The sequence below is a fragment of the Ochotona curzoniae genome, unplaced genomic scaffold (assembly GCF_017591425.1).
Source record: "Ochotona curzoniae isolate NIBS_2020 unplaced genomic scaffold, NIBS_Ocur_1.0 scaffold_4683, whole genome shotgun sequence".
NCBI classification, from domain to species: domain Eukaryota; kingdom Metazoa; phylum Chordata; class Mammalia; order Lagomorpha; family Ochotonidae; genus Ochotona; species Ochotona curzoniae.
Window position 1 is genome coordinate 7,372,405 of NW_024467121.1, and position 26,568 is coordinate 7,398,972.

The 26,568-nt window shown below is 47.6% G+C and overlaps 2 protein-coding genes across 2 annotated transcripts in view; one reads left to right on the forward strand and one right to left on the reverse strand.

Moving 5' to 3' along the window:
• The window catches only part of TAF5L (TATA-box binding protein associated factor 5 like), a 29,305-nt gene extending 26,432 nt beyond the window's left edge, over positions 1-2,873 (reverse strand). The window contains exon 1 of the mRNA XM_040967825.1: positions 2,630-2,873. The gene's annotated coding sequence lies outside the window, so the exon portion shown is untranslated. The remainder of the gene's footprint in view (positions 1-2,629) is intronic.
• On the forward strand, positions 2,794-26,568 carry URB2 (URB2 ribosome biogenesis homolog). The gene is made up of 10 exons (XM_040967824.1): positions 2,794-3,050; positions 4,238-4,377; positions 5,685-5,861; positions 8,020-11,335; positions 13,474-13,625; positions 15,696-15,806; positions 17,224-17,466; positions 19,873-19,960; positions 22,445-22,584; positions 25,513-26,568. The coding sequence occupies exons 2-10, from the start codon at positions 4,252-4,254 to the stop codon at positions 25,708-25,710; spliced, it is 4,551 nt and encodes a 1,516-aa protein (XP_040823758.1). The 5' UTR covers positions 2,794-3,050; positions 4,238-4,251; the 3' UTR covers positions 25,711-26,568.

Sequence of the window (26,568 nt, forward strand, 5' to 3'; positions counted from 1 at the left end):
GCATCCCATGTGGACACTGGTTTGTGAACTGACAGCTCTACTTCCGATCTAGCTCTCTGCTGATGGCCTCAGAAAAACAGTGGCAGACGGCCAAGGCTTTTGGGCCCCTGCCACCCTGTGGGAGAGGCCAAAAAGAAGCTCCTGGCCTTGGCCTGACCCCTGGCCACTGCAGCCATGTGGGGAATGGACCAGCAGACGGAAGATCAATGTCTCTACGTAACTCTGACATTCAAATAAAATAAATAAATCTTCAAACAACAACAACAACAAAATACTGTCTACTATCTCCACTTGTATGCAGGATAAAAGAGCATCCCTACCACTCATGTCAAGGTTATTTTAGTTCTATTTTCTTTAAATGAAGGGTAATAATCCTGTTACTTTATTTAACTTATTTAAAAATATATTTTTATTGGAAAGTCAGATTTTACAGAGAGGAGAGAGAGAGAGGCAGATCTTTGTCTACTGGTTCACTACTCCCCAAGAGGCTGCCAGGGCCAGAGCTGAGCTGATCCAAAGCTAGGAGCCAGAAATTTCTTACAGGTCGCCCATGCAGGTGCAGGGTCCCAAGGCTTTGGGCTGTCCTCCACTGCTCTCCTAGGCCACAAGCAGGGAGCTGGATGGGAAGTGGAACTGCTAGGACACGAACTGGCACCCTTATGGGATCCTGATGCATGCAAGGCAAGGACTTTAGCCACTGGCTATTGCGTGGGTCCCATATCAAGGTTATTATGATCTGTCTTTACTCAGCTAACTAGACCAATCCTCAGTTCTCCAGCCTCAGCCCATAATCTCATCCCTGCAGCTTTGGACAAGGCCCAGCCATTTGGTGAAGGCACCGAAACACTGGCTGTCCAACCTGCACTGGGAAAACCTCTGGCTTCCCAGCCATCTTTTCCTTCCCCAGCTTCCTTACTCACAGGGGAAAGCTCACTCACCAAACCCAGGAACAAACCTCTACCACAGTGCATGCTACTCTGGCCTGTTTCCTAACTGCCACCAGACACCTAACACTTAACGCCAACAGAGAGTAAGACCCTGCTTTATGGCTTCACACGGATGAGCCCCTTGAATTCCCAACGACCCTGGGACAGGTAACAGTCTTCCAGCGGGAAAGCAGTCAGAAAAGCCACCCACAGCTACACAGCACCAAGGTGGAGATGCACGCCATCTGGTCCCAGGCTCTGCGTTCTGCCCCGTTACAGTACCCAGATGCTTCGGGGATTCTACAGTTCCCACGTGACTCCCCGGAGAATACTCATCACATGCTTGTTGGATGAAATGACAGGAACAATGACCACCTGAGGAGGTGACTTCACATGCCACAGTGGCTGGGAGCGTGACTTCCGGCGCTGTCCACTGGAGAATGCTGGCTCCCAAGATGATCCCTAAGGTCCCCTGTCCAGCTCAAGCACAATGGGCAAAACAAAACCCCCTGCCTTTCCCCATGGGTAGGAACACAATCTACAGAAAACAAAAGTTATTCAGCAGTTCATTAAAGTACGGCCTTCATCTAGTTTCAGTGATAGACACACACAGAAAACTCACATTTATGGGCAGAAAAAAATGAAACTATCCCCAAATATACTAATCTAAAGAATTACTGATGACAAGGTAAGTCCACCTTGCGGTATTTAGCTTTAACATTCCAGGTGTACAGAACACCTGTGCCGCCCAAACAGGAGACAAACTCCGCCCTCACTGCTCTCTCAACACAGCACCCAACCGCTCGAGCGCGGGAGTTACCGTTCCACTTGCAAGGTCAGAGTTGCACGCACTGGACTTACCTTTTGGTCCCAGAACCCTAGAGCTGGTGGACCCGGAGGGCTAACAGTAAGGACTTTCACAGTGCGAGATCTGCCTACAGCGTTCCTGGTAGTCCACTTGCACCGCGTCTAAAATGACACCCTGGTCTCGAACCATCTCCGGACTCTCCGGACTCCCCGCTAGCCCCCCCAATGCATTCCCAAAAGCTGGGGAGCTCTTCCAGGTGGCAAACCACTCAGCCTCCCTGACGCGCACCCAACCCTACCCCGCTGTCAGGAGGTGCGGAGTCCCCAAAGGCCGGCTAGCAGGCGGACATCCCCCGACCAGCAGCCGGACTGCCTCCAGCTCGGTCGCGTTTCTCGCGGAGGTCGCCTCCACACCCTCCCACGCACGGGTCACCACGTGCGAAGTTTTCCTCCGGAGTTGGCCCCAAAGGCGTTGCCCGTCCGTCCCCCCCCCCCCAACACCCTCTCTTCAGCGAGAAAAAGACCCGGCGCTTTCCCCACGCCCGGCTGTCGCGCGCCTCGTGGGCGCCACCCTCCACCTCCCCCGCTTCCTACTCCCACCTCGCTCCCCGACCCCGCAAGCCGAGCGGCACAACCCACCCAAGGGCAGGAACGCGCGGCCCCTTCCAGGTGCGCCTGCCCACCGCGGGCCACGCCGTGCCGGCCGCCGCCTGGGGGACTCGGGAGGCCGAGCGCGGAGAGGCGCGCCCGCCGCGCCCGCGCACAGCCGGCCCGCCGCCCCGCCCCCACCCGCGCCCCACCCCCACCGCCCGCCGGCGGGAGCCGCGCGCGCCCCCGCCTGCCGCCCGCCCGCGCGCCCCCGCCTCCCGCCCGCCCGCGCGCCCCCGGGCACTCACTGAACATCCCAGGCGGCCCCGGCTCCCGCCGCCGCCGCCAGTGGGGTCGCGTTGCTTCCGTCTCCGTCGTCTCTCCCACAGGGGGTCTCGCTCCGACGGCTGCCGGCTCAGCCGGGACCGCGCGCCCCGCGCCCGGCCACCCCCGCGGCGGCGACTCCAGGCAGCCGCTCCATGACTGACTGACACGGAGCGGGCCACGGGCTGGGCCGCTCGGGCCTCCCGACGCGCAACCGTCTCCGCCAATGGGCGAGGCGCCTCGGCGTTCGGCTGGCGATGCCTGGCGTGCGCGCCGCCCCGCCCCGTCGCGCCGGCGGCGTCGGGCGGAAGAAGCGGAGAGGCTGAGCCCACGTGGTGGGGGGTGTGGGCGCCCGTGCAGCCAGGGCCGGCTGCTGGCTGCTACCTGGACGGAGCGGGGCTGCAGGTGAGCTGCTGACCGTCCGTCAGCTCCCCGGGCCCGGGCTGCGAGCCTGGCCTCCTGCCTGGGCTGCGTCCCGGTCGTGCGCGGAGGACTGAGGCTCAAGGACCCTCCGCGGGGCGAGTCCTGCCGGGCCGGCCGGCCGCCCCGGAGAGCTCTCCGCCGGCCACCGGCTCTGGGCGTCCTGGCCGGCGGCTGCCCGTTGCCGGGAGAGCCCGTAGGACTGTGCTCTCGTCCCCGCGCCTAGTAGCGTAGCCGCAGGAGCGCGGGGAAAACGGAATGTTGGTGCGCCTCACGAGGGTTCCTTGGGGACTCGCTAACCCCCTCCGGCAAGCGCTTCCTAGGCACTTTGTAACCGCTGTGGTGACTGTCCGTTTTTAAAAGTTGTTTTTACTGGAACGACAGAGAGAGAGAGAGAATCTTCCATCCCCGGGTACGCTTTTGCCCCCCGAGTGCCTGCCAAGGTGCCTGGGTCCCTACCCGGGCTTAAGTTCTGAGAGTTTTGAGCATTCAGGAAAAGAGCAGGTGATCCAGCCTTCGGTATGGCACATTCCTTTGCTATTTTCTGCTTCTGCCGTGACTTAAGGAAACCCCAAACCGTGTTCACCGCAGTTTTATACTCATCACTAGCAACTTTCTTCTGTTACTCGCAATTTTAATCTTTGCGTAGTCTCTTCTGTATCCCCTCTTTGAAAGCAGTGAGTATCTTTGTAGATTCATACCTGTGTGAACGGATAAAAATTAAGTTAAAGCGGGAAGTTTCTGTGGGAGCTGACATGATGGTATTTTGGTGGGGGGGGGAGCGGTGCGTGGATACACTTCGTCCTGTTGCTTATTTTGTATGAATGCTTTAGAAGATAGGTGCGGAAGCTTACTGTGTGCGTTGCAGACCACGTCCCAGTGACGGCACAACGAATCCGATGTTTGACATTGCACGTCTTGTCACTCAGCTCTGAGAAGATGGTGTTTGATGAGAGCAGGAGTGGTTGTGTGGCATCTTTGGTGCGTGGCATCAGGCAGTGTATGTGTAGGCTTTTCTTGACGATTTTGTCAGTTTTAATTCCGTAAGACATATGTTGAAAGAAATGGAGACTGAAAGATAATAAAGTAATTACTAATAACAATGTAGTGCGCTTTTTTGCTGGCACTGTTCAGTTTGACCTTATATTTTTATACATTGTTTTTAATTGTAGATTAAGTGTTAACGATGGCTGCTATTTATTCTGGCATTTCCCTGAAGCTTAAGAGCAAGACAACTTCCTGGGAAGATAAACTAAAACTGGCTCACTTTGCTTGGGTTTCCCACCAGTGCTTTCTTCCAAATAAAGAACAAGTAAGTCAAATGTGGAATTTGCAATCTAACGTAGTTATCACTTGTATTGATTATTTGTTGGCAAAGGGAGAGGAGAAAGCCTGGAGAAAAGGTTGGGGAGGAAACGTTGTAAGGAATTAAAGCTAATACCTGTTGGTGGGGCGTGAGGGTGATCTTCAGTCAGTTACATCATTACTTAAATATTTGTGTTGTGAAACCTTTTTAGCATTTTTTTTCTATTGGGAAGTATATTGTATTATTTGGGGAGTTAAGTCTGTTGGCAGATGCATTTGTTTTCAAATCCGGAGTGAAGCCACATCAATGCTGCTTGGTGCTGCTTTGTTAGAAATCCTCGGCCTTTGACATACAAGCTTAGGAAGTGGAGCAGAGTGTTTGTGTAAAGGCATTCTGGAAATAGGCTAGGCACCAAGAAAGTGTGCTTTGTCGATGTTTCTGAAGCTCATCTGGTTAAAAAGGGAAGCTGATAACTGAACACTGATGATTAGCCTACATCCCCCGGCTGGTGTTTAAGAAGGTAGCACAGAACATGTCAGGTGGGGGAGCTGAGAGCCTTGGTGGTGTCTAAACTGACCTGGCAGCTTCCTGGTCTCCTGGCCAGGGCAAGACTGGGAAGGCCTGGCAGCCAGTTTGTTGCAGACAGTGGCTTTATTTGGACCAATGTCGATGGCACCCCATGCTTTGGATTTTTTAGTCTATGATGTAACTTAGTAGGATGGCGCCATAGCATAGTGCATAAGGCCACCTCTGCAGCGCTGGTGACCCGTGTAGGTCAAATCCTAGCTGCTCCACTTCTATTCAGCTCCCTACTGATGTGTCTGGGAAAACAGCAAAGGAATGGTCCCAGTGCTTGAGCTGCTGGAACCACTTGGGAGATTGGAAGAAGCTCCTGGCTTCTGGCTTTGGACCAACTCCAGCCATTGCTGCTATTTGGGGAGTGAACCAACAGATGGAAGATCTCTTTCTTCATCTCTTTCTTTGTAACTCTTTCAAATAAATAATAAATATGTTTTTAAAAAAAATATGAAGAGACTTCAGGAAAGGGAATAAAGCATGCTACTCTCCTGATTTTTTTTTTTTTTTGGTCTTAGTTGAAAACAGAATTAGTGCTTTTTTTTTTTTTAACCCCTTTTATTCCTTAATTCTAGGCATTTTAAGTTACCAAAATATTCAAGTAGTGTTACTGAAGGTAAAATCTACAGAACTTTTTCTTAGCAGTTACATTTGATTGTGGCTGAAATGTCCCAATTATGATCACCATTTTCTTATAAAAGAGGTTGGTTTGCAGACTGTGTTTCCTCCAAATTTAGGTATTACTTGATTGGGCGAGACAGTCATTGGTGGCATTTTATAAGAAGAAACTTGAGTTGAGGGAAGATATTGTTGAAAGGCTTTGGGTCTATGTGGACAACATTCTACATAGCAGAAAACTGCAAGATCTGCTGAAGAATGGCAAGACTATTAGCCTTCAGATTTCCCTGATCAAGGTAATCCGCTCTTTTTTGTGCTGTCTGCAGCTCTTCATTTGCTCTGAATGCTGGAGCAGGTTTGTTGTAGGGTCAGTTATCCGGAGTACTGGAGCTGTCAAGGCAGAGAAAGAAGGAAGTGATAATGTTAGAATGGTAAGAATAATTGTGTCTTGTATGTTCTAAACTGCTTAGCACTTGGTGATTTACTATTCAAGAAAAGCTCAATTTCTATAATATTTTCTATTACCTTTATAATTTTTTTTAGATTTGAGAGGTAGCATGTGTGTGTGTACACGCATGTACCCTGTCATCCACTGGTTTACTCCTTGAATTCCTGCAGGTTAGGGTTGGACTAGGTTCATGCTAGGAGCTGGAACTCAGTTCAGTTTTTCGGACCATCACAGCTGTCTCCTGGGGTCCATATTAGCAGGGAACAAAAACTGAGATGGAGGTAGGTTTTTGATCCCAGGCACTCTGATATGGCATGTTAGTGTCTGTCTTAACTACTGGGTCAAATGCCTGTCACCCAGTTACCTTTTTAGTTGGAAAAGTAGCCAACAAACTAGGCTGCTGTGATTTTGTTGTTGTTGTTGTTACTGTTTTTCCCCTTCCATTTTTGTGTTGGCCTGGAGGGAGATCAAAGTTCAGGGTCTAGATAGGAATGTCCTCAAATGTTTTTGAGTGAAAGTGGTTTGAAGTCTCAAGTCAGAACTATGAATTGATCGTTTTGAGGTTCTGTGACAGTGACTACTTAGGATGAAAGCCACCACTTATGAGCACTTAGTGGTGTCAGGCTCCAAGAGGCTTAGTGGCAAATGGCAGAGCTGGGGTTTGAACCCAGAACTGCTGATCACAGAGCCTGTGTAGCTGCCATACTGCCTTATCCACACAGGTGTACAGAAGGAACAAGCAGAAACCAGTGGGAGCTAGTAATGGAAGAAGGAAGAGGTTCCTAGGCTTTGCATGAGTCTTGAAATCAGGTTCTAAGCTATGACGTTTTTTGAAATAGGTGAATAGCCACCAAAATGAATCACTGAATGATCTCTTTTGGAATATGGGGCAGGGGGGATCTTAGGATGTCTCTATGAAATTTTATGCATAATTTATAATTTAAATTATAACATTTGCGATTTATATGTAATTTATAAGTAAATTGCACTTTCTGAAAAAGGATCTATGTAGCCAAAAATTTAGAGGTCAGTAGTCATGGTGTCAGTAGTCAGTAATCCTTAAGTCAACACTTAAGGACTTTGCTTTTTGTTTTTTTGTTTGTTCATTTATTTGTTTTTAAGATTTATTTATTTGAAAGGTAGAGTGACAGAGAGAAAGAGATTGTCTATTCCCTGCTTCACTTTCCACATGGACCAATTAAAGCCATAAGCCTGGAACTCTGCCCAGATCTCCCTCTTGCTTGAGTGGGAGGGCCCAGCCATCTTCTGCTGCCTTCCTGGGGGTCATTAACAACCAGAACTTGAACCAGTGCTCCAGTATAGGCTGCTGATCTCTCAAGTCGTGGCTTAATCCATGCTACAACATTGGCCACTGGAGTTCATACTTTTATTTCAGAGTGATTCTAAAAGGCTGTGGCCAGCTGTTACTTGAGTAGAGAGAACAAAACACTCAGGAGGCATGTTATAAGTGCAAGTCACTGGGCTGAGAGTGAATAGGACTCTGGCCCTCATGATGGCTGGTGTTTGCATTTGGTAGATGATGGGTTTGTTATATAGCAGGTGAAAACTGGCAATATTCACTTTCCTTTCCTTTGGCTTTTCTGAAAAGAAAAGTATAATTAGCTGTAAAAACGTATTTTTGACCCAGAATCACAGCACAAGTGACACAGTCTTCTTTTAGTGGGAATATTAAGCTAAATTGCAGGTTTAGGGTATATGAAGTGATCCGTGACATATTTTAGTCTTGCATAACCAGGCTTTACAAAAAGTGGACAGTAACTTTATGAAAGCACTGATCATTTTTTGAATTTATATTGGGAGGAGATGGATGTGTGAAGGAATTAAAATAGCCAGTTTTCCTTTTGGTGCGCTAAACCAATATCAGGTTCATTATGATGTGATAAACATGGTATTTCTTTTTCAAAGATGAATTTGTTGGTTTTTGTTGTTATTGTTCTATAGGCAGTTTTACTATCAGTGATTAAGTTTTCTTTCTCAATGTTCAGGTCATCCATGAGAGAATAGCTGAGTTCTCTCATTCAGGATCCCAGAGAAACATCTGTGCCATCCTGAGCTGCTGCCAGGGCATCCTGTCTACACCTGCCCTTGCTATCATCTACACAGCCCGACAGGAGCTGATGGTGGCCTTGCTGAACCAGCTTTGCCAGTCTGCCTGTAGGCAACTAGAGGGAGCCGTTGTAGCCCAGTTGTTTGAGGTCATTCACCTGGCCCTCAGCCATTACCTCTTAATCCAGCAACAGCAGGTCAACCCAAGACGTGCCTTTGGGGATGTGACGGGGCACCTGCTCCAGCCCTGCCTGGTCCTGAGGCACTTACTCTCCGAGGGCACGTGGACACAGGCTGGCCAGGGCCAGCTGCGACAGGCCTTAAGCCGGGACATCAGATGTCAGATTGAGACCATGCTTCGAGGTGGAATCTTTCAACCTGAGCTGCTCTCATCCTATAAAGGGGAGCTCTTGGACCACCAGGAAGGTGACACGAAGATGGGAGCCCTCAAGAGTCTGCTTGCTCCCCTGGACACTGTAATTACCAGGCTGGTAGAAGCTGGCGATTGTGAACCAAACCTACATGCCACGGTTGTGGCCAACTCGGTGGCCTTGCTGTATAAGCTCTTCCTTGATTCTTACTTCAAGGAGGGAAACCAGCTTCTCTGCTTCCAGGTTCTCCCCAGGCTTTTTGGCTGCTTGAGAATTTCACACCTGCAGGAGGAGCGGGTAACAGCCCTGTCTGCATCAGATTGGACCACTGAACTTCTCATTGTAGAACAGCTGCTAAACTCAGTGGCCAACAATAATATCTATAACATTGCTGCTGACAAGATCCGACACGGAGATGTTCAGTTCAACTTTTATCGCCGGTTAGCCGAGCTGCTGATAAACCATTCACAAGCACCTGTGCCGGCCTGGTTCCGTTGTCTCAAGATTCTGCTATCTCTGAATCATTTGATTTTGGAGCCAGATCTGGATGACCTGTTGGCATCAGCTTGGATTGATGCGGAAGTAACAGAGCTTCGAACCAAAAAAGCTCAAGAGGCACTTATTCACACACTCTTCCAGACCTATGCCAAACTGCGACAGGTGCCGCGGTTGTTTGAGGAAGTCTTGGGGGTGATCTGCCGTCCAGCTGCTGAGGCCCTGCGGCAGCCTGCGCTAACCTCAGGCCCTTCAGCAGTGCTCCGTGAATGCCTCCTGGAGCTGTCACCAGGCCAGATCCTGGACACGTGGGCCCTTGTGCTGGAGAAGTTCCAGTCTTTGGTCCTGCCCTGCTTGCACAGTGATGTTGACATGGCTCTGAAGTCACTGTCACTGAGCTCACTGTTGCACTGCATCATGTTCAACATGAAGAGCCTGGACAGCAGCACGCCCCTGCCTGTCATCAGACGAACACAGTGCACCATGGAAAGAATGCTGCAAGAACTGGTGAAGCCCCTGCTGGCCCTTCTGGAGCCCTCAGACCCAGAACCTGAGCTGTGGCTGCAGAAGGTCAGTGACTCTGCCCTCCTGCTCTCCTACACCTGGGTTCAGGTGGACACCTTGCTCAGTTTGAACTGTAGCCACTATCGCTCTGTGTTAGGAGCCCTGACGGGGGCTGCTTTGAAAACCTCAAACCTGCCTCCGTTGCTCCCAGGCATAGAAACCCAATGTTGGAAAGAGATAGAGAAACTGACAGCTCAGTTCAACTCCCTTGGGAGGTACTGCTTGGAACAACTCTACCTTCAGAGAATGAGAAGGACTCTGATGCAAACCAGCTTCCGGTCTCAGGAAGCCCTCCAGGCTTTGCAATCTGATGCTGCTTATATTGTTGGTTCTGGGAGAGAAAGCTTAGATCAAATGACAGAGGCTTCCTGGGATGGCCAGGTAGGGACAGTGAGCGCAGTCACGTACCCTGTAGCACACTGGCACTTGATAGTATCAAATCTCACCATTGTACTGCCTTACCTTTGCCCAGACGATGTGCACCACCTGGCCGCTGTCCTGTTACAGACGTTGCCTGTGAACAAAGGCCAGGAGGTCTCAGCAGATGAAGAGCCATATATCACAGTTGGAAAAATATCCAAGGGCGTCCTTCACAGCCCTCTCTTTCCGGAAATGCAGTTCCTTCATTCTGCCTTCTTACTCTGCCTGAGTGAGAGATGTTCTAGCGTTCTGCGCTCAGGTATCCAGGGAGACCCAGCGCTTCTCAGTCAGAAGCTGCCTTGGCTTTTCAAAAAAGACCGCATGGTTGTGGCGCATTGGGAAAAGAGACTTGCCAAAGTGGAAGCTGAAGGTGTAGAATCCAGAGGAGAAATTGCTCAGAACTTACTTTCGCTGATCAGAAGGGACTTCCCCATCAGGCTGGAGGAGAAGCAGTTAGAAAGCCTCCTGGGGTCTTTGGAAGTGATTTCCGCTCTGCAGCTGGACAGCCTCGGGCCTCCCTACCACGTGCATTACTTTCTCCTGTTATTGCTGATGGCCGTCACCAATGCTGAGTGCACTTGCTCCTCCTCTCTGGTCCTCAGGTTCTTGATGACCTGCTTCCAGCTTCTTGACTGTCTGCAAAGGGGAAGAAGCGCCCGCTCGGTACTCAAGGTCATGTACGTTAGTGATATTTTTGAGATCACTCTGACCTCGCTATTCAAAGTCAGCAGTAGGCTCCTGATTGAGATGGATGACCCCTTGTGGCTGGAATTCCTCCAAGTGACAGGGATGTTCTTGGAGCAGCTGCTGCAAATGCTAATCCAGATAAAGTTGAGCTTGGTGCTCAATTTTGGAAAAATTGCTGCATTCCTCTCAGGGTGCAAACCCTACACAGAGACGGCTTCCCGCAAAGAGTTGGAAAAACAGAATGCTCTGGGTAGGCAACTCCTTCTGGTGTCTTTAACCAAGGTGTGCCAAGTTCTGGGGCCTTTCATCCAAGAGCGCAAGCAGACCCAAGAGGCCTCCACTGCACTGCCCGAGCTGCTGCAGCAGGCCTTGCTGCACATGGGCGCCGTGCTGCAGCTCTGCTCAGCACCAGGGCCAGGGGGCCAGCACCTACCCTCCGCCCTCCTTCCAGCTGTCAGCACGCTCTTGGAAGTGGACCTGAGCCAACAGTGCAGCGACGGAGGGACCGAGCCAGGTGGAGCACAGTTTGCCCGCACTGCGCTCTACCAGGATGTTTATTCTCAGATACTGATGGAGCTGCCAGACCTTGCAGGAGATGCTCCGTCTTTCAAGGCGGCCTTGCAGTTTCTAACTCTGTTCTTTTCAGCCCCAGAACTCCATCCTCAAAAGGATTCCGTTTTTATCTCTCTGTTTCATTCTGTGAGCAAAGTTCTTACAGGTAAGTTGTTTTCTCTTGAGTTGCTTCTGTGCTAAAGAGGTTTAGGTAAAAAGAAGCTCAGGCTGGTAGACCCAAGTGGCTGTCCAGCCCTCTTTAAGATGTTCAGGAGTGAGCATGTGTATGTTCACAAGGCACCAGGAGCCTAGGAGATCTCCCTCCCTTCCCAGTGCCCAGGGCTTCGCTGCTATACTGCTGTACTCCGGGCACCCTTCCAGTGTAAACAGTTACCCTGAAAACATTCCCTGTTTTATGTAAATGGCAGCCTTTGAGGCTTGTTGCTCAGCACCTTGGGCACTCATGAATTTGAGCATTTGCTACATATCACTTAAAGTCTCTTTTTTCTTTTTTGAATGTTTTTATTTATTTGATACAGAGAACACCACCATTCCTTCTCTAAATGTCTGCAGTGGCTAGGACCAGAGCCAGGAGCAGCAACTCAGCCCTGTGCTTGCCGCTGCCTCCTGGAGTCTGGAGTCTGGAGCTGCATTCTAGTATTGAGCCCAGAGACTCCAGCATCCTAGTCATTGTGCTGAATGCCCAGTTCTCCAAGCCTATTGTTTTGAAACTGACTCCATTTCATGTTTTGTTTAGCTTGTTTTGATCTCAGAATTTACATTATTTCATCCTTATTTATAGGCTTTTTATCACTGTTTTTAGTGACATTAACTTCAAAAAGGTATGAAGTCTGCCATCTTTTAAAAAAATGTGAATGACTTCTAGGGAAACAAAACTAATTACCAGGATGCAGAACTGTGCCTTGGTTGGCCCTGCTGTGCCGTGTGTGTCACACACGGCTGTGGCCAGTGCAGTGGCTGCTCACAGGCAGAGGCTAACTAACCCACGCTGTCACCTCAGCATTTTATTCAAATGTGCCTCTTCCAGGCTAGCTAACCAGGACATCAGACGCAGCCTGGGGTGAGAGATGTGAAGTGTTCATATCCAAAATGTTGACCTTATAGCCATGAAGATAACCACTTTGAAACTATTTTTATAATGCCTGGAAAAATATGAGATGTTAAGCAGAACAATTCACAATATAAAATATTAAATGTGCCATGATTACAGTTGTATAGGATGTACCTTCTTGTAGATGAGGGCTAGAAACACACACAAAATAAAATAGGTGTTAAAGTGTTGACACCCATAGGCCACTGCCTACTCCCTGCTTTCCACATGACAGACCTTGTGGACATTTAAACAGTGGAACTTCAGATGGCAGTTTTCTCTCTCTGTCTCAAGTAAATGATTTTTTTTTAAATGATATGTCAAAAATATGTTTCTGTGCCTGGAACAGTCTTCCTGTCTGAGGTGAGTAAGGCATTGAAATTTTAAAATGTAATCAAGTAACAGACATCCACACAGTTCCCTGGGTGAAGGATGGAAGGTACTATGAAGCTGACCAGCACTATAGGCCTGTGGATTAACAGAGTATGTTCAGGCCAAGCGTGCATGACCCAAGAAGGGAAGCTAACGCTGATGGCGATGAGGGGGACCTTCACATAACAGTTCTCTTATCGTGAATTCCATGGCCTTCATTTGCCAATCACAGGAGCTGATGCTGTCATATCCATTTCATTGGTGAGCGAACTAAGGCTCAGAGAAGTCAGGAAAGTAGGGCCTTTTCGCTTGGTGTTGACTCAGACATAGGTCTTTATCCCCAAGCCTTTGGGTTCTTTGCCCCTCTCATGCCTTAAGTAAGACCAGCAATGTGGGCTGGTTTGATGGGGCTAACACACTGGATGGCAAGACACACTGGGTCAGAATTAGAAGGGCTTTGAATGCCCTGATGCTGGGCTTTGTTACGAACCTATGGGCCACAAGATTTGGAAACAGTAAATCATTGTCTTTTGTGGTCCAATTATTGGTTACTGCCTATGGTTGTCCTCGTGTGGATGGGCACATGTGTGGAGTGGGTATGCCCCACTCCACACAAGTGTGGCGAGAGAGAGAGAGAATGAGAGAGTGTGGGTGTATGTGTGTAGCAGCATCATGCCATACATGTGTATCCCATTTTGCTCGCTAGTCTTTATGAATGCTCCCAGGCCCCTAGAACCCTGATTTTGGGTGGCTGTGTGACTGCACCATTTCATCACATGCTCTTCTGTCCTTTGTCACTTAACTTCTGGTTTCCTATGCAGATCCTGTTCAGGTAACTGAGGAAATTGAGCCTCATTTGGGAGCCTTGTTCGCCAAGATGTTGGAGATGGGGACTACAGACGACTTTCGACTGGTGATACGCTCCATTCTGCAAGGATTAGACGTCAAGAACATGTGGAAAGCAGAGCTGCAGGTCGGTGGCAGGCCCAGGAATGCTGTTGACTTGAATAGGAAGACTTGCTGGACATGCAATATCACCCTTGAAAGGAAGAAAGCAGAAATGCAAACTGAGGGTGGCTAGGCAAGGACAGAACCTGGGAGGGCACTCTGCCCTGGGGGAACAGCCTGGTTCTCTGGGTGGGGAGCCCTTGTTTGTCAGAGAGGATTTTCTTATGTTCCAAACATGCACTCTCACTGCATGTGAAGTACTGATGAGTAGTGTTTGTAATGCTGACAAATTGGCTACATTTTGCTTTTCTGACTTGTTTGTTGAGAGAGTGAAGTGTTTTGCTCACATCTGTTGTTCCTTTCCCTGAAGGCCCACAGCGGGTGGGACTGGATCAGGCCAAAGCCATAAGTTGGGAGCTCAGTCCAGGTCTCTGGTGGGGATGACAGGCACCCAACTGCTTGAGCAGGAAGCTGGAACTGAGAGCAGAGCCAGGCCTCAAGCCCAAGCACTGTCATGCAGGACAGACATTCCTCCCACCCACTTGGCCAAATGTCTGTCCTGGAAGATTTTGACTTGATTTGGTCACATATCCTGGATCTGGTACTTGAGAAGTGGTTGGGCTAGCAACTGTGACTGTGTACACTGCAGTGCTGTGGCACAGAGCTCACCTGCTGAGAGTCACCCTTCCAAGCAGCCTGGGCACGATCCTGCCAGGCATTCCCACTCTCGCACAAAGGAGAAGGCCACAGAGCTAACAGCTGGCAGGGCCAAACTTTTTGTGCCTCCCAAGTGGCTTCCTGAGCCTTGGTCACAAGCAGCACCCTGGGATTGGATTTTTGAATTCTATGAAGGATGACTAGAGCAGGTCATTTGGGAGCTTCCAGAAGTGGATATGGTAGGTCAGAGGGCACATTAAGAAGTGAGTCTCTTGAGTGGTGCCATGAGAGCCAGGGCTCACTGAGCACCAGCTGCTCTGCACTGGCGCTTCCACTGTCTACAGCACCTGCCCCTCCCTCTCAGGAGCTATTCCCGGTGTGCTGCTGCAGCATGATGGAGCTACAGCTCTGGAAGCACTCTGGGCTCTGGTTTCTCTTCAGCAGACTAAGGGAAAGCAGGTTTCTGTTGAGGACAGTCCAGGGCAACTTCACAGAGGAGGGAATGCTTGAGTAGAGTGTTGGAGTGGAGAGTGCTTGGCTGGGTAAAGGAGCATAGAGTATGTAAGTAGAGAATAGGAATGAGCATGGTAGTTTAGGTCATTGGTGGCTGGCAGCACCCTGCAAGTGGGCAGAGTGGGAGCAAGGTTGGTCAGAGGAAAGAGTCAGGGTTGTGTGGCCACACAACAGGAGAGGAGGAAGAGGCTGACTGGGGCAGGCAAGTGTTTACATAACCTTCTAGCACTGCTGGTCTAAACCTTCACCAAGGCCACAATGTCCCAGTCAGGTGTTGATTTCATTCTATTTTGGTTTTTGTTTGTTGCAATTTTTAAAAAAATATTTGTCTATTTTATTTGAAAGATAGATTCTAGAGAGAAGGAGAAACAGAAAGTTTCTCCATCTGCTGATTCACTCCAAAAATGACTGCAGTGACCGGAGCTAAGCTGATCAGACACCAAGAGTCAGAAGCTTCCTCCAGGTCCCCCATGTGGATAAAAGGTCTCAAGGCCTTGGGCCATCCTCTGTTGCTCCCAAATCATATGCAGGGAGCAGGATTGGAAGTGGAGCAGCCAGAACATGATCTGATGCACATTTGGGATGTTGTCGCTTGCAGGTGGAAGAGTAGCCAATTGGGCCACCATGCTGGACACTCCCTCCATGTTTCTTGTAGCTGAGAGTGTGTGTGGTTCCTGCACAATCAAGATATAGCCTGTGTCCTCAGCACGATGTTATCTTGACAAGATTGGCTCTGTGTAATTAGTGTGTAGTTTGTGTCAGTCTTTGATTTCCCTGTTGTAGCCCATTTGCCTGCTGGTTCACTGTTACATTTCTGCCACAGCTGAGTTCGTCTTCATTCTCAGAGGCACAATTGGTCACTTGAGCACGCCAGGGATGTCCTCCCCAGTCACGCTCTCCTTAGCGTTGCTCCTTTTTGCTGCAGGCTGTGTTTTCCTCTCTCACGTTGCTCAAGCTGCTACTGAGCTGCCCACTCAGTGGAGAGAAGGCGCGATTGTTGTGGCGGGCGTGTCCCCAGATGGTCACAGCTCTGGCGGTGAGTACCCTTCATTGCTGGCTACCTCTTCCTGTACAGATGAGGCCCTGCTGCACTCTGGATGGGATGCGGGCACAGCAGGGCTGTGCCCTCCCTGAAGGCAGGCACCAGCAGCATGCTCTGCGTGCACTGCAGAATGGGGATGAGGCAAGGGCATGCTCTGCTGAGAGCACTGTGATGAGGTGAGGCAGCCTGAAGGTCTTCTGAATCCCATGAGCTGAAGTGAATTCCAGAACTTTTCTTGTCTTCACTGACCCTTGTGGTCAGTTCAGTGTCCTATTTATATGTGGGGTGTGTGTGTGTGTGGATATTTAAGGCCCCATGAGGGCAAATGTGTTCTAGAATATAATAGTGTTATAGCAGGGAGGATATTGTTATAACCCTACTGGAATGTTAACTTTCACTTGTCAGTACTCATGCAACTTTGCTCCTGACAGGAGCAAAAACCTGGTTCAAACTGAGACCGTTTTGACATTCCTGCCTTCCCCCAAGGCCAGCCTGAGGGTTTGCACACACACACGCAGTGCTGCAGAACCACAGGCTGCTTTGCTGTCCACGTCAGCCCTCTACCCTGCGTTTGCTGTCACACTGAGTGATCCTGGCATAGCATCCTTCCAGAATCAAAGGGAATGATGAATAGACTTACTGTCTTCACGTGTCTACACTTTGGTGGCTTTGTCATAGCCCTGAGAGCGGGCATTTGTGGCTCAAACAAGACACTGCCACCTGGTTTGTGGGGTGAGTGCTGGAAGAGCCCTTGGGCTGGGGAGTCGGGGAGAACGTGCCCATGCGTGGTCACAGCATTGATTGTGTGTGAGGTGAGCTTGCAGAATCCTCTCAGCTCCTTCACATGGTTGCGACCCAGTCTGCACAGCCCCGTGACCCCAGCGTTGTGAGGGATGGGCCCCAGGAGGGCTGCTCTGAGTCTAGGAGCAGTCAGGGGATAGCTCTGCATTACATAGGCAAGACAGTGAGCTGTACGGCATCTTGAGTTGGTTCCCTTGTTTCTAGGCCAATAACTGCAACACATGTAGACATGATTGGTAAGGAAGTTAATAAACATTGCCTAATTAGACATATAGAACTGATCTTTCTTGGAAAAATAGTATTTGTGTGTAATGTGCTTTTTTTCCCTTGTGAAAAATTGGATGAATCAATTTCTTTATCAGAAATTACTTCTCTTCACAGTAGATCACTCTGTCAAACAAGGCAGGCTAAAATGTCGAAGGCCATCTTAGGTCGCCTCACCCATGGGGCTCAAATGTTCGTCTCCTTGCCTCTTCAGACTGTCCACTGAACACATCAGCTCATCGTGAAGCCTGGGTGTTCTTCCCTCTGCCACTTGGGGCTTCATGTTTGTTTGATCCCTTTGGAGAATCACCTTCATTTTTTCCCATTGTCCTGTCTTGCCCTGTAGCTGCAAAACCGAGAGGCCTGCCAGGAGCAGCCCACGTCCCTGCCAGTGGTGGGCCCTCTTTTGGACGTCCTGGCTGCCTTGCTGCGGCAAGGGGAGGAGGCCATCAGCAACCCCCATCACGTCAGCCTGGCCTTCAGCATTCTGCTGACCGTGCCTGTGGACCACCTGAAGCCCCCCGAGTACAGAAGTGTCTTCCTGAGGGTGCACAATGTGCTCTTCGCCATCCTGCAGTGTCATCCAAAGGTGAGGAGGAGTGACTTCCGCCTGTAGAAAAACAGCAGGAGAATTCGCTAAGGAGAATGGACATGATGATTTGCTGAGCATATTTGGTGGTTCTAATAATTTCAAGAGCTGAAGTGGTGTCTCCAGCACAAAACTGCTTCAACTTCACGTTGGGCTGATTATCTTTGTTGGCTCTAACACTTTGCATGGTGTTTGCTTACCGTTCCATAAGGGGGTTGTTAGTGATGGCTCTGTTTTTGCAGACCACATGTTTGAGCAAGTCACTTGCTCAGATCCCTGGTTAGGTTTGTAACTCAGATGGGCATGTGGAATGGAGCCCCTGGGCTCCAGTTGTGTAGGATGCTGCCTCTAGTTCATCCAAGTGGGAAATGAATGGCCCTGGGAGAAGCTTGGGTTAGAATTCAGCTAGTATTTTAAAATTTCAACCCTTTACAAGACTGTGAAGAAGATAGTAATGCCATTTTTATTGTTGAGATTCAGGGTTACTACATGTTTGACCAGTGTCACCTGAACTGAGTAAATCTTAGACTGCAAACGGTTGGCTTCTCTGATCAGTGGTCTTCTCATGGTGCTACCACCAAGTATGTATCTGAAAAGAAGGGACACACAAACATTTCTGTGTGTGTACACATATGCAGGCATTTTTAAACATTGTAATGTTTTTTGATAGATTCTTGCCAGCAAAACAGTTTTTAAGAAAAATAGTCCCTGGCAAAGCAAGCACTCATGAATGTGAACCTATTCCACATTTCCAGATCCATTCCTAGCAGTCGCCTGTGACCCTGCCTACTGAGTCAGCTTGGTTTTTTTCTTTTTGCTGATAGATTTTTTTTATGTGATTGAGTAGTATAGATGCAATACTAATCAGTTAAAAGCTGAAATTTCAGGGGTAGCAATAGATGTAGGATTGTATAAAGTTGATGAAAGTAAAATGTGAAAAGCTGCTTGAATCTCCTGCCAAACCATTTGCCAAAGGACTGTTTAATGATTTAGGCTGTTTAATGAATGGAGAAAATCAAGAAGAATAATGGTTTGGACTTAGAATAGAGACTAACATAACTAATGGTGTTGCTGTGAGGCATCTAATTGCATATACAGCGCAGTGAGGGGAGCTGGTGTGTGATCACTGTGTTGACAGTATGCATAGTAAGTCTCTTGATATGCTCAGCTAGCATCCTCTTAAGAACCTCTGAGGGGTATAGCAAGAGGTTAGCATGGTCACAGCCCCCAGCAGAAAGATCAACAGCTGCTGCTGTCCTGAGCATTTATTAAATTATTTAGACCTCATGTTGTCTTCCACATTTTATAGATGATGAGGTTGAGGTGCATGCACGCACGCATGCGCATGTGCACACACGTACACAGGTCCAAGACCTCGTAAGGAGCCAAGGTGTGAACCTGTGTCATCCGGCCCCAGGTTTGTGTGCTTTCAGTACAGTAGCGAGGGGCTGAGAGAGGTCCATGGGCAGGATAGGCGCTAGAATACTTGTGCAAAAATCTCTTTTCTGATCATGCTACAGAAAGCTATAATTTGACATGAAGGATATGACATTATTGTCCTCAAAGTTTTCTTGAATAAATTTTACCAAAAAGAATTACAGTGATGGTTTGGAGCATCCCTGTCTAGGAGGGTACTCATGGTGATGGCTTGGATGTTTTGCATTGTCCCTCACAGTGGTCATTGGCTGCCGCTGCCAGTGTCTGAACTTTCTTTCTTTTTTTTTTTTTTTTTTCCTTTTTAAAGATTTATTTATTTTATAGGAAAGTCAGATTTACAGAGAATAGGAGAGACAGAAAACTATTCCATCTGGTGTACTCCCCAACTGGCCACAACAGCCAGAGCTGAGCCAATCTGAAGCCAGGAATCAGGAGCTTCTTCCAGGTCTCCTACATGGGAACAGGCTTTGAGCCAGCCTCTGCTCCTTTCCCAGGCCACAAGCAGGGAGCTAGAAAAGAAGAACAGCCAGGGTATAAAAGCAGCACCCATATGGGATCCTGGGAGATGCAAGGCAAGGACTTTACCACTAGGCTACTGTGCTGGGCCTCTCTGGACCATTTGAATGTGGCTGGAGTGACTAGGTACTGGACATAGAAACAGGTGGTCCCGTGGAACTTGAGGCTGCTCTGTTGGGCAGTGTGTACCTGTGATCCTTATCTAATACAATTGAGTGTGAAACAAGTGTGTTTTGTCTTGTTAGTCTTATTTTTCAAGGAAAAGTAATAGACAAACCTTTTGATTACTAATTGAGAAATTTTGGTCCCTGTTTTAAAGTCCTTTAGCTAGAAATATAGCATCTACTTTGAGCACACTTTGAGCAAAGCTAAGAAGGAAATGAGTATGAGCTCCTTTGCAGTAGAAAACTTAATCACTTACATGCTTTTGTATTCTTTTATTTATCATTATAGGTGATGCTGAAAGCCTTCCCTTCTTTCATGAATTCTTTTAATAGATTGGTGTTTTCAGTGATGCACGAAGGGAAACAGAAAGACAAAGGTAATTCAGAATAACAATATCAGGTGCACAATTTCAAATATGCTTGCCATGGGATGTCTGTGGCCATGTATGTTACTGAAAATGAAACTGCACTCAAAAAAATTATCACATGATGACCGAAATTAATCTTTTCAAAATTTTTTAAAAATATATTTGAATGTCAGCATTACAAAGAGAGAGATCCTCTATTTGCTGGTTCACTCCTCAAATGGCTGCAATTGCCAGGACTGGGCCAGACCAAAGCTCTGAGATTCATCCTGATTGCCTGTGCATTGGCCCCAGCTATCAAGCCAATTTCTCATGCTTTCTGAGGTGTGTTAGCAGGAGGCTAGATTAGAAGTGGAGCAGCCAGAAATTGAATTGGTGTCTGTATGGCATGCTAGAGTCTTAGGCTGTGGCTTAACCCGCTGCACCAGAACACCAGTCCTTCAAAGTCATTTAAAAAAATTTTTCAAGCTGTCACATTTTCTAATATCCAAAGCATTGAATGCATCTGGCATCTCTGAATTGAAATAGATCTCTTTCTGGGAATAAAGTATCTATATTTAGGAAATACTTACTAAACAAATATGTCACAAAAATGGCTACAACAGCATTTCTGCTTTTAAGGAATTTATACTTTAAGGGAGATGAAAGGAAACAGGTGGGTATAGAGTTTCCTCAGTTTATAAAAAGGAGGAGTCTTGCAACTCACCATTCCAGCCAGATCTTGGCAAGGCTGTGTTTGTGTATCATGGAACACCAACTACCATATGGCAGTAGCATACATCATACATATAATTCACTTTTTGGTTTTTCAAGTCTGTTTATTCTTGCTGAATTTCAAATTTTTGAAAGGGTCTCATTATTTTCAAACAGTAAAGCCAAGTATTTTGTAATACATTGCACTATTTTGAAATGGCAGCACTTCTTCCAGTCCCATACCATGCAGCGTGCTAATGCTTACCACCAAGGTAGGTGTCTGATGGAGGTGCTCTGGAGCCCTAGAGGAGAGGTTTATGACCCCTGAGGACGTCAAGGAAGCCCTTGTGATGGTGATGGTCATTCTGGGCTGATGGGAACTGTATATGTGATGCTGAACTGTCCCCTACAGGTATAACTCTGAGTAAAGAGAAAAGCTTTAGTTATGAAATTATTCTGCCTGGATATGTGATCAGGTGGCAGCACAATTTAATTGTTCCTTTTCTCCCAGGCTTGACACAGGACATGTCAGCTCAGCATTGTGAATCTAGCAACTTGATTGGGGAACAAATTCCCACATCTCCCACATCAGCCTTGGTTTATGGTGATTGTGTTTGGCTTTGTCAAGGCTTCTGAGGTCATGTCAGAGTCTAGCAAGGAAGATTCCCTGTCTGATAGTGGTCTCTGCATGGGAGATGGAGGGCACAGCTCAGCGTGGCCCTTGCCGAGCAGTGGTGGAGTACAGCCTGGTGGCATGCTGCCACAGCTGTGTCCTTTGTCAGGTATCCAGAGAAGCACACGAGCACGTACCCCCTTTGCAGCTCTGTGCTGAATATTAGTAAAGTATATTGCCTGTGAAAGTCCCTCATGAATATTAACAGTTTACATAAGTTCATGAAAATACATGGATTTATAAAAATTGCACCTATGACAGATATTTCTATGCTTATCCTGGTTCCTAAAAAAGGGGTACTGGTATTCTCAAAACCAACTTCATTAAGTTATAATATATGTGTAACAAATTGCATCTGTTTGAAGTGTATGGTTTAGTGAAGTGCATGTATGAAACCATGACCAAATTCAAAATAGAAAACATTGCCATCATCCCTTGAAAGATTATACTGTGTTACCCCAGTGCATTACCCTCTGCTCCCCAACGTGTAGCCAGTCTGCTGATAGGCTGGAAGAAGCAGGGAGGCACTCTGGCCTGTGCTGGAAACCTACCCCCACCCGCTCAATCCTAACCTGGATCATGGGGACACATTAGGCCATTAGAGGTCTGGGGAGCAGTTTAGCAAGAAGGTGTGTGTAGTCTCATTACTTTTCTGGAAGAAAAGGTAAGTATCTGAATGAAAACAGAGAAGCAGGAAGGCAGCTATTGCTTGTATCTGCTCATAAGGGAAAATCCTACACAGAGACTTCCTGAAGCTTTACTAAGGTAGAGAAGACATCTGACATCTTACCTTTTGAATCATGTGTTGTCAGTAAACCATTGTTTTTCCTTAAGATAGTTCTACATTTTAAGTCTTCTTTTAGAAATCCATTTTTTTAAAATACAACAACTATCCTAGATTTCATCCTAAACACATTGATCCTTGTAGTTAGGGCCTCTTGGGTACTTCCCCTTGTTATGTAGGTAAACATTTGAATAGGTCTTTTCTCCCTTATACTGTCTGCAAAGTAACCAGTTAGAGAAAAATGCAAATCTTAGATCATTTCTGTTTGTGTGAAAAATACAAAGCTACAAGAGTGAGTATGTACTGTTTCTGTCTAACTCACTGGGAAACTCCTTGCTGTCTGCAGGAGGCACAGACCACCTGCCTGTGGTCCTGGAGTGTGCACGCCTGGTGGAAAGGATGTATAGTCACATCGCTGCTCAAGCTGAGGAGGTCGCTGTGTTCTCTCCCTTCATGGTGGCCCAGTATGTGACAGAGGTGCAGAAGGTAAAGTCTGAAACGTCTCTCACTAAAGGTTTTTATCTACAGTCCTTAAGTGGAGCTTCCTGTCCAAGTGACACTGTGGGCTGCCTGTTGCCAGTTGAGGTGGGCTGCCGGAAGAACTGGATGAAATGATATATGAGGACTTAGCTGTGCCAGGGATGTGGAAGGCACTCAGTTATTGTCAGGGCTTGCTCTAGCTCAGGTTTTGGCATTTATGGTGGGGAGTCTCCTGTCACAGAGAGGGCAGGTGTCACCAGATCCAAGACCAGGGGCTCTCCTAGGAGCAGTCACAGCAGACTGTGAAGAGGATTCTAGGCAGCAGTGTGCTGGGCGCCCTCCAGTAGCAGGAGGCCTGGGATCTGCACTCCTAGGGTAGGAGGCTTAGTGGAAATGTAAGTATATTTATTTAGATAAAGGAAGAGCATTTTAGTCCAAATTAAGTATTTTAACTCTATGTTCAAGATAATGAATTATTCTATTGTTATCTCACTTTGGAATGTCAGTGTGCTATTTTCAAAATTCTGTAAGATCTTGGTGTGACCCATAGTAAGTTCACTACTGAACTTGTAAATCTAGGGTGTATAGACCTTATTTTTTTCTAAGCAAGTGTCATAAACCTAAGGAAAACGTGCTGTACTCATGTGTTATCTGCTTGTGTATGTATAAATTACACATTAGTATTACTTTCTCCATACTTGTGTGAAAACATGAGGAAGATCACCGGTCAGCTTGTTAAGGTGGAAATGTCAGGTTTCTCAAGGGAGATTCGGCTGGTGGGGTTTTGTCAGGACACCTGGAACTGCATCAGTTTTCATATCTACTCCAGTTCTGGAGAATCGGTAACTATTAGGTGGCTTTCTGACCGACTGCCCTGCTGATGTGAGGCAGCAGCCACCCGGATCACCTGTCCCAGAAGCGCTTGGCTGCATGTAGGAGGGTGTATACAAGGGCCAGATCGTCCCTCAGTGAGATGTGGGCTTATGGCTTGATTTTCTTGCAATTGTAGAGCATTTTTATGGGATCTTGCTATTTCCAAAGCACTCACATCGTGTATATGTAAGTTTTGATGAAAGCTGGCATTATTTTCTGTAAAGTAAAATGAACAATGTGGCATTACTTCACCGTGGGTCAAGAAGGGAAGTGAACAGTGAGGGGCTGTGGGAAGAATGGTGTGTGGCCTTGGGGAAATCACAGAGCTTATTTTTTCACCTTTTTTTTTTTTTTTAAAGATTTATTTTTATTATTTTTTCATTGGAAAGGCGGATATACAGAGAGGAGAGACAGAGAGGAAGATCTTCCGTCCGATGATTCACTCCCCAAGTGAGCGCAACGGGCCGATACTATGCCGATCCGAAGCCAGGAGCCTCTTCCGGGTCTCCCACGCGGGTGCAGGGTCCCAAAGCTTTGGGCTGTCCTCGACTGCTTTCCCAGGCCACAGGCAGGGAGCTGGAAGGGAAGCGGGGCTGCCGGGATTAGAACCGGCGCCCATATGGGATCCCGGGCGTGCAAGGCGAGGACCTTTAACCACTTGCGCCACCGCGCCGGGCCCCTATTTTTTCACCTTTGAAAGTAGAATTTATTTGCTTAGGCAGAGGTGATTAAATAAATGTCTGAGCCATCCACTTACCAAGCCCTCCATCTGCCAGTAGACTCCAGGACTTCCGTGTTTTTGTTTGTTCATTTCATTTTGCCTGTCTCCCATTGTCTTGCTGTGAAATCACAGACAAGCCAGTCTGTCTTCGGTCCTTGATGGCTTCCGGTATTTATAAAATCATAAAATTTGAGATGATCACCTGTCAAAATTATTTGAGGTATGACATGTAAAGGACTATGCGTTTGAAGACTAGTGTCACTTTAGTGACAGAAATGAATTGCCTCTTTAGGAACATCCATTGCAAACAGTTGCCTTTGTGAATCTGAGTCCTCCTAGTTAATACATGTCCTCACAGAGGCCTTGTATTTGCCGAGGCAATGATGCTTGTATCTGGATTCACAGGAGTCTGTCGTGTTCCAGGCATGTCAGGGATGACTTTGCCACTACTTGCTTTTTTTCTGTTTCTTTATTGTTCTGACAAAATATGTGTAATGTTTTACGATAGTATTCATTTTTTCATTGTGCAGCCAGTGATATTAAATACACTTGAACTGTTGTACAGCCATCACTGCCACCCATCCCATAAGTACTAATGTCTGTTCTTGGCCTTTTTGGCTAGAGGATATGGAGTGTCTACTCTGGCTGGGTGAAACATCAAGTATAGCATAGTTGGAGATGGCCTACCACACCTGCTGTTGAGCCCCGATTTTTAGTTACCCCAGAACTGCAGGGAAAATGGCCTTTGGCAAGAGGACCAAGTCATCCATTCTGGGACAGTTAGGGACTTAGGACATTTTGAGCTCTTGTTGACAGGATAGAATCCATTAAGTGACTCTCGTAAATCACTACTGCTGTCTGTAACTGGCATGTGATCTGAAGACCTAGTGATGCTCTGTTCTGGTAGCGTCAGAACCTGCCTGCCCACCAGACCCTGGGGAAGGGAAGTGTCAGTCTTCTTGCGATTGCTGATTGACAGTGTGGAAAAATTTGACACAATGTGCAAGTAGTGTGATCACAAGACTTTTAAATTTGAATACTGCAATAGTTTTTTTAAATGCCCTGGTAATCATGGAGTCATAATGTACTAACAGAGCTACCCCTGGAGTTTTGGGATGTTTTCGTCCAGGTATTTTCTGCTTGAATTAGCTTCTGTGTCCCCAAAAGGAAAACTTTAAAAGGTGTTTGAGTTTTGTGCAGAACTGTACTCCAAAAGCCTGGCCTGGTCTTTTCCACACTAGGAGGCACAGCTTACTGTGAGTTCCTCTGAAGACACAGTTGGCAGGTGGTGCTCTTCCTCCCTCTCCAGCTGTCCTCATGCAGAGCTGCTCCCTTTTCAGGTGACCTTATACCCGGCTGTGAAGGGCCTGCTGCAAGAGGGTATCTACCTCATCCTAGACCTTTGCAGTGAGTCGGACATCCAGTTCCTGCGGGCCTCACTGCAGCCTGGCGTCCGGGACATCTTCAAGGAGCTGCACAATGACTACGTCAAGTACCACAAGGCTAAACACGAGGGAGAGAAAAGATACACCGTCTGAGGCCTTGTTACAGACTGCGACATGACCACTGTCATTCCGCTGGGGCCTGCCTCGTGCTCTGAAGACATGGAGACTATACATAATCTAATTTGCAGTGTTGATGTACATGGAGACTCCTGTAGGGCTTATGCCATACATTTTTATGCCTTTCTTTGGACAGAGAGCCCCATCATCTGCTGGGAGGAGGCTGAGGCTGGAAACTGGAAACTTGACTCCGAACTCTCACATGTATGGAAGGAACCCAAGTAATTGAGCCATTACCATTGCCCTCCCAGGCTGTGCAGTACAGGAAGCTGGAGTCTTCACTGCTAGGCCAAGTGCCTGCCACTGACTTTAAAAATATTGTCTTTTTATGCAGAGAATCCTGAAACAAGACACATTCAGCAGAGGGATGGCCACCTCCCATGACCACTCTGTGTGGTTCCTTTGGTGGCTTGCTGTCATATGTTCCCCACTGGGAACTTGGCATAGTTTTTTTTTTTCCTTTTCCTTTAGGTACATGGATATCTAATTATATCTAATTATATCCTGTTTGAATAGCTTTGCCCTTTAATCAGACAACAAGGAACATTTTGTGGAAATGCCACTTTGTTCCTTCCTTCTGAGCCCTCCCCATTGGGTAGAACTGAGGAGCCTGAGAGATCCAGGCCTGTATACCACCGAGGTACCTGCTGCTGGACCGGACTGCGGGCATCTTAAAGGTGCGAGGGCTCCTAGCCCACAATTCCTGCTTCTATTCTCTGAAGCTCATAGTAGATTTTTTTCCCTCTATTCAGTGTAAGAAATAATCTTGTTTTTACTAACTAAATATGTTTTCATTATGGCAACTTCAGAAAATAAAAATTAAAGGAAAACCAT

Excerpts from the sequence above, each read along its gene's own strand:
- URB2 (XM_040967824.1), top strand. The coding sequence starts at position 4,252 with ATGGCTGCTATTTATTCTGGCATTTCCCTGAAGCTTAAGAGCAAGACA. Across the intron at positions 4,378-5,684 it reads TTCTTCCAAATAAAGAACAA|GTATTACTTGATTGGGCGAG; the intron begins GTAAGTCAAATG and ends CTCCAAATTTAG. Across the intron at positions 13,626-15,695 it reads TGTGGAAAGCAGAGCTGCAG|GCTGTGTTTTCCTCTCTCAC; the intron begins GTCGGTGGCAGG and ends TTTTTGCTGCAG.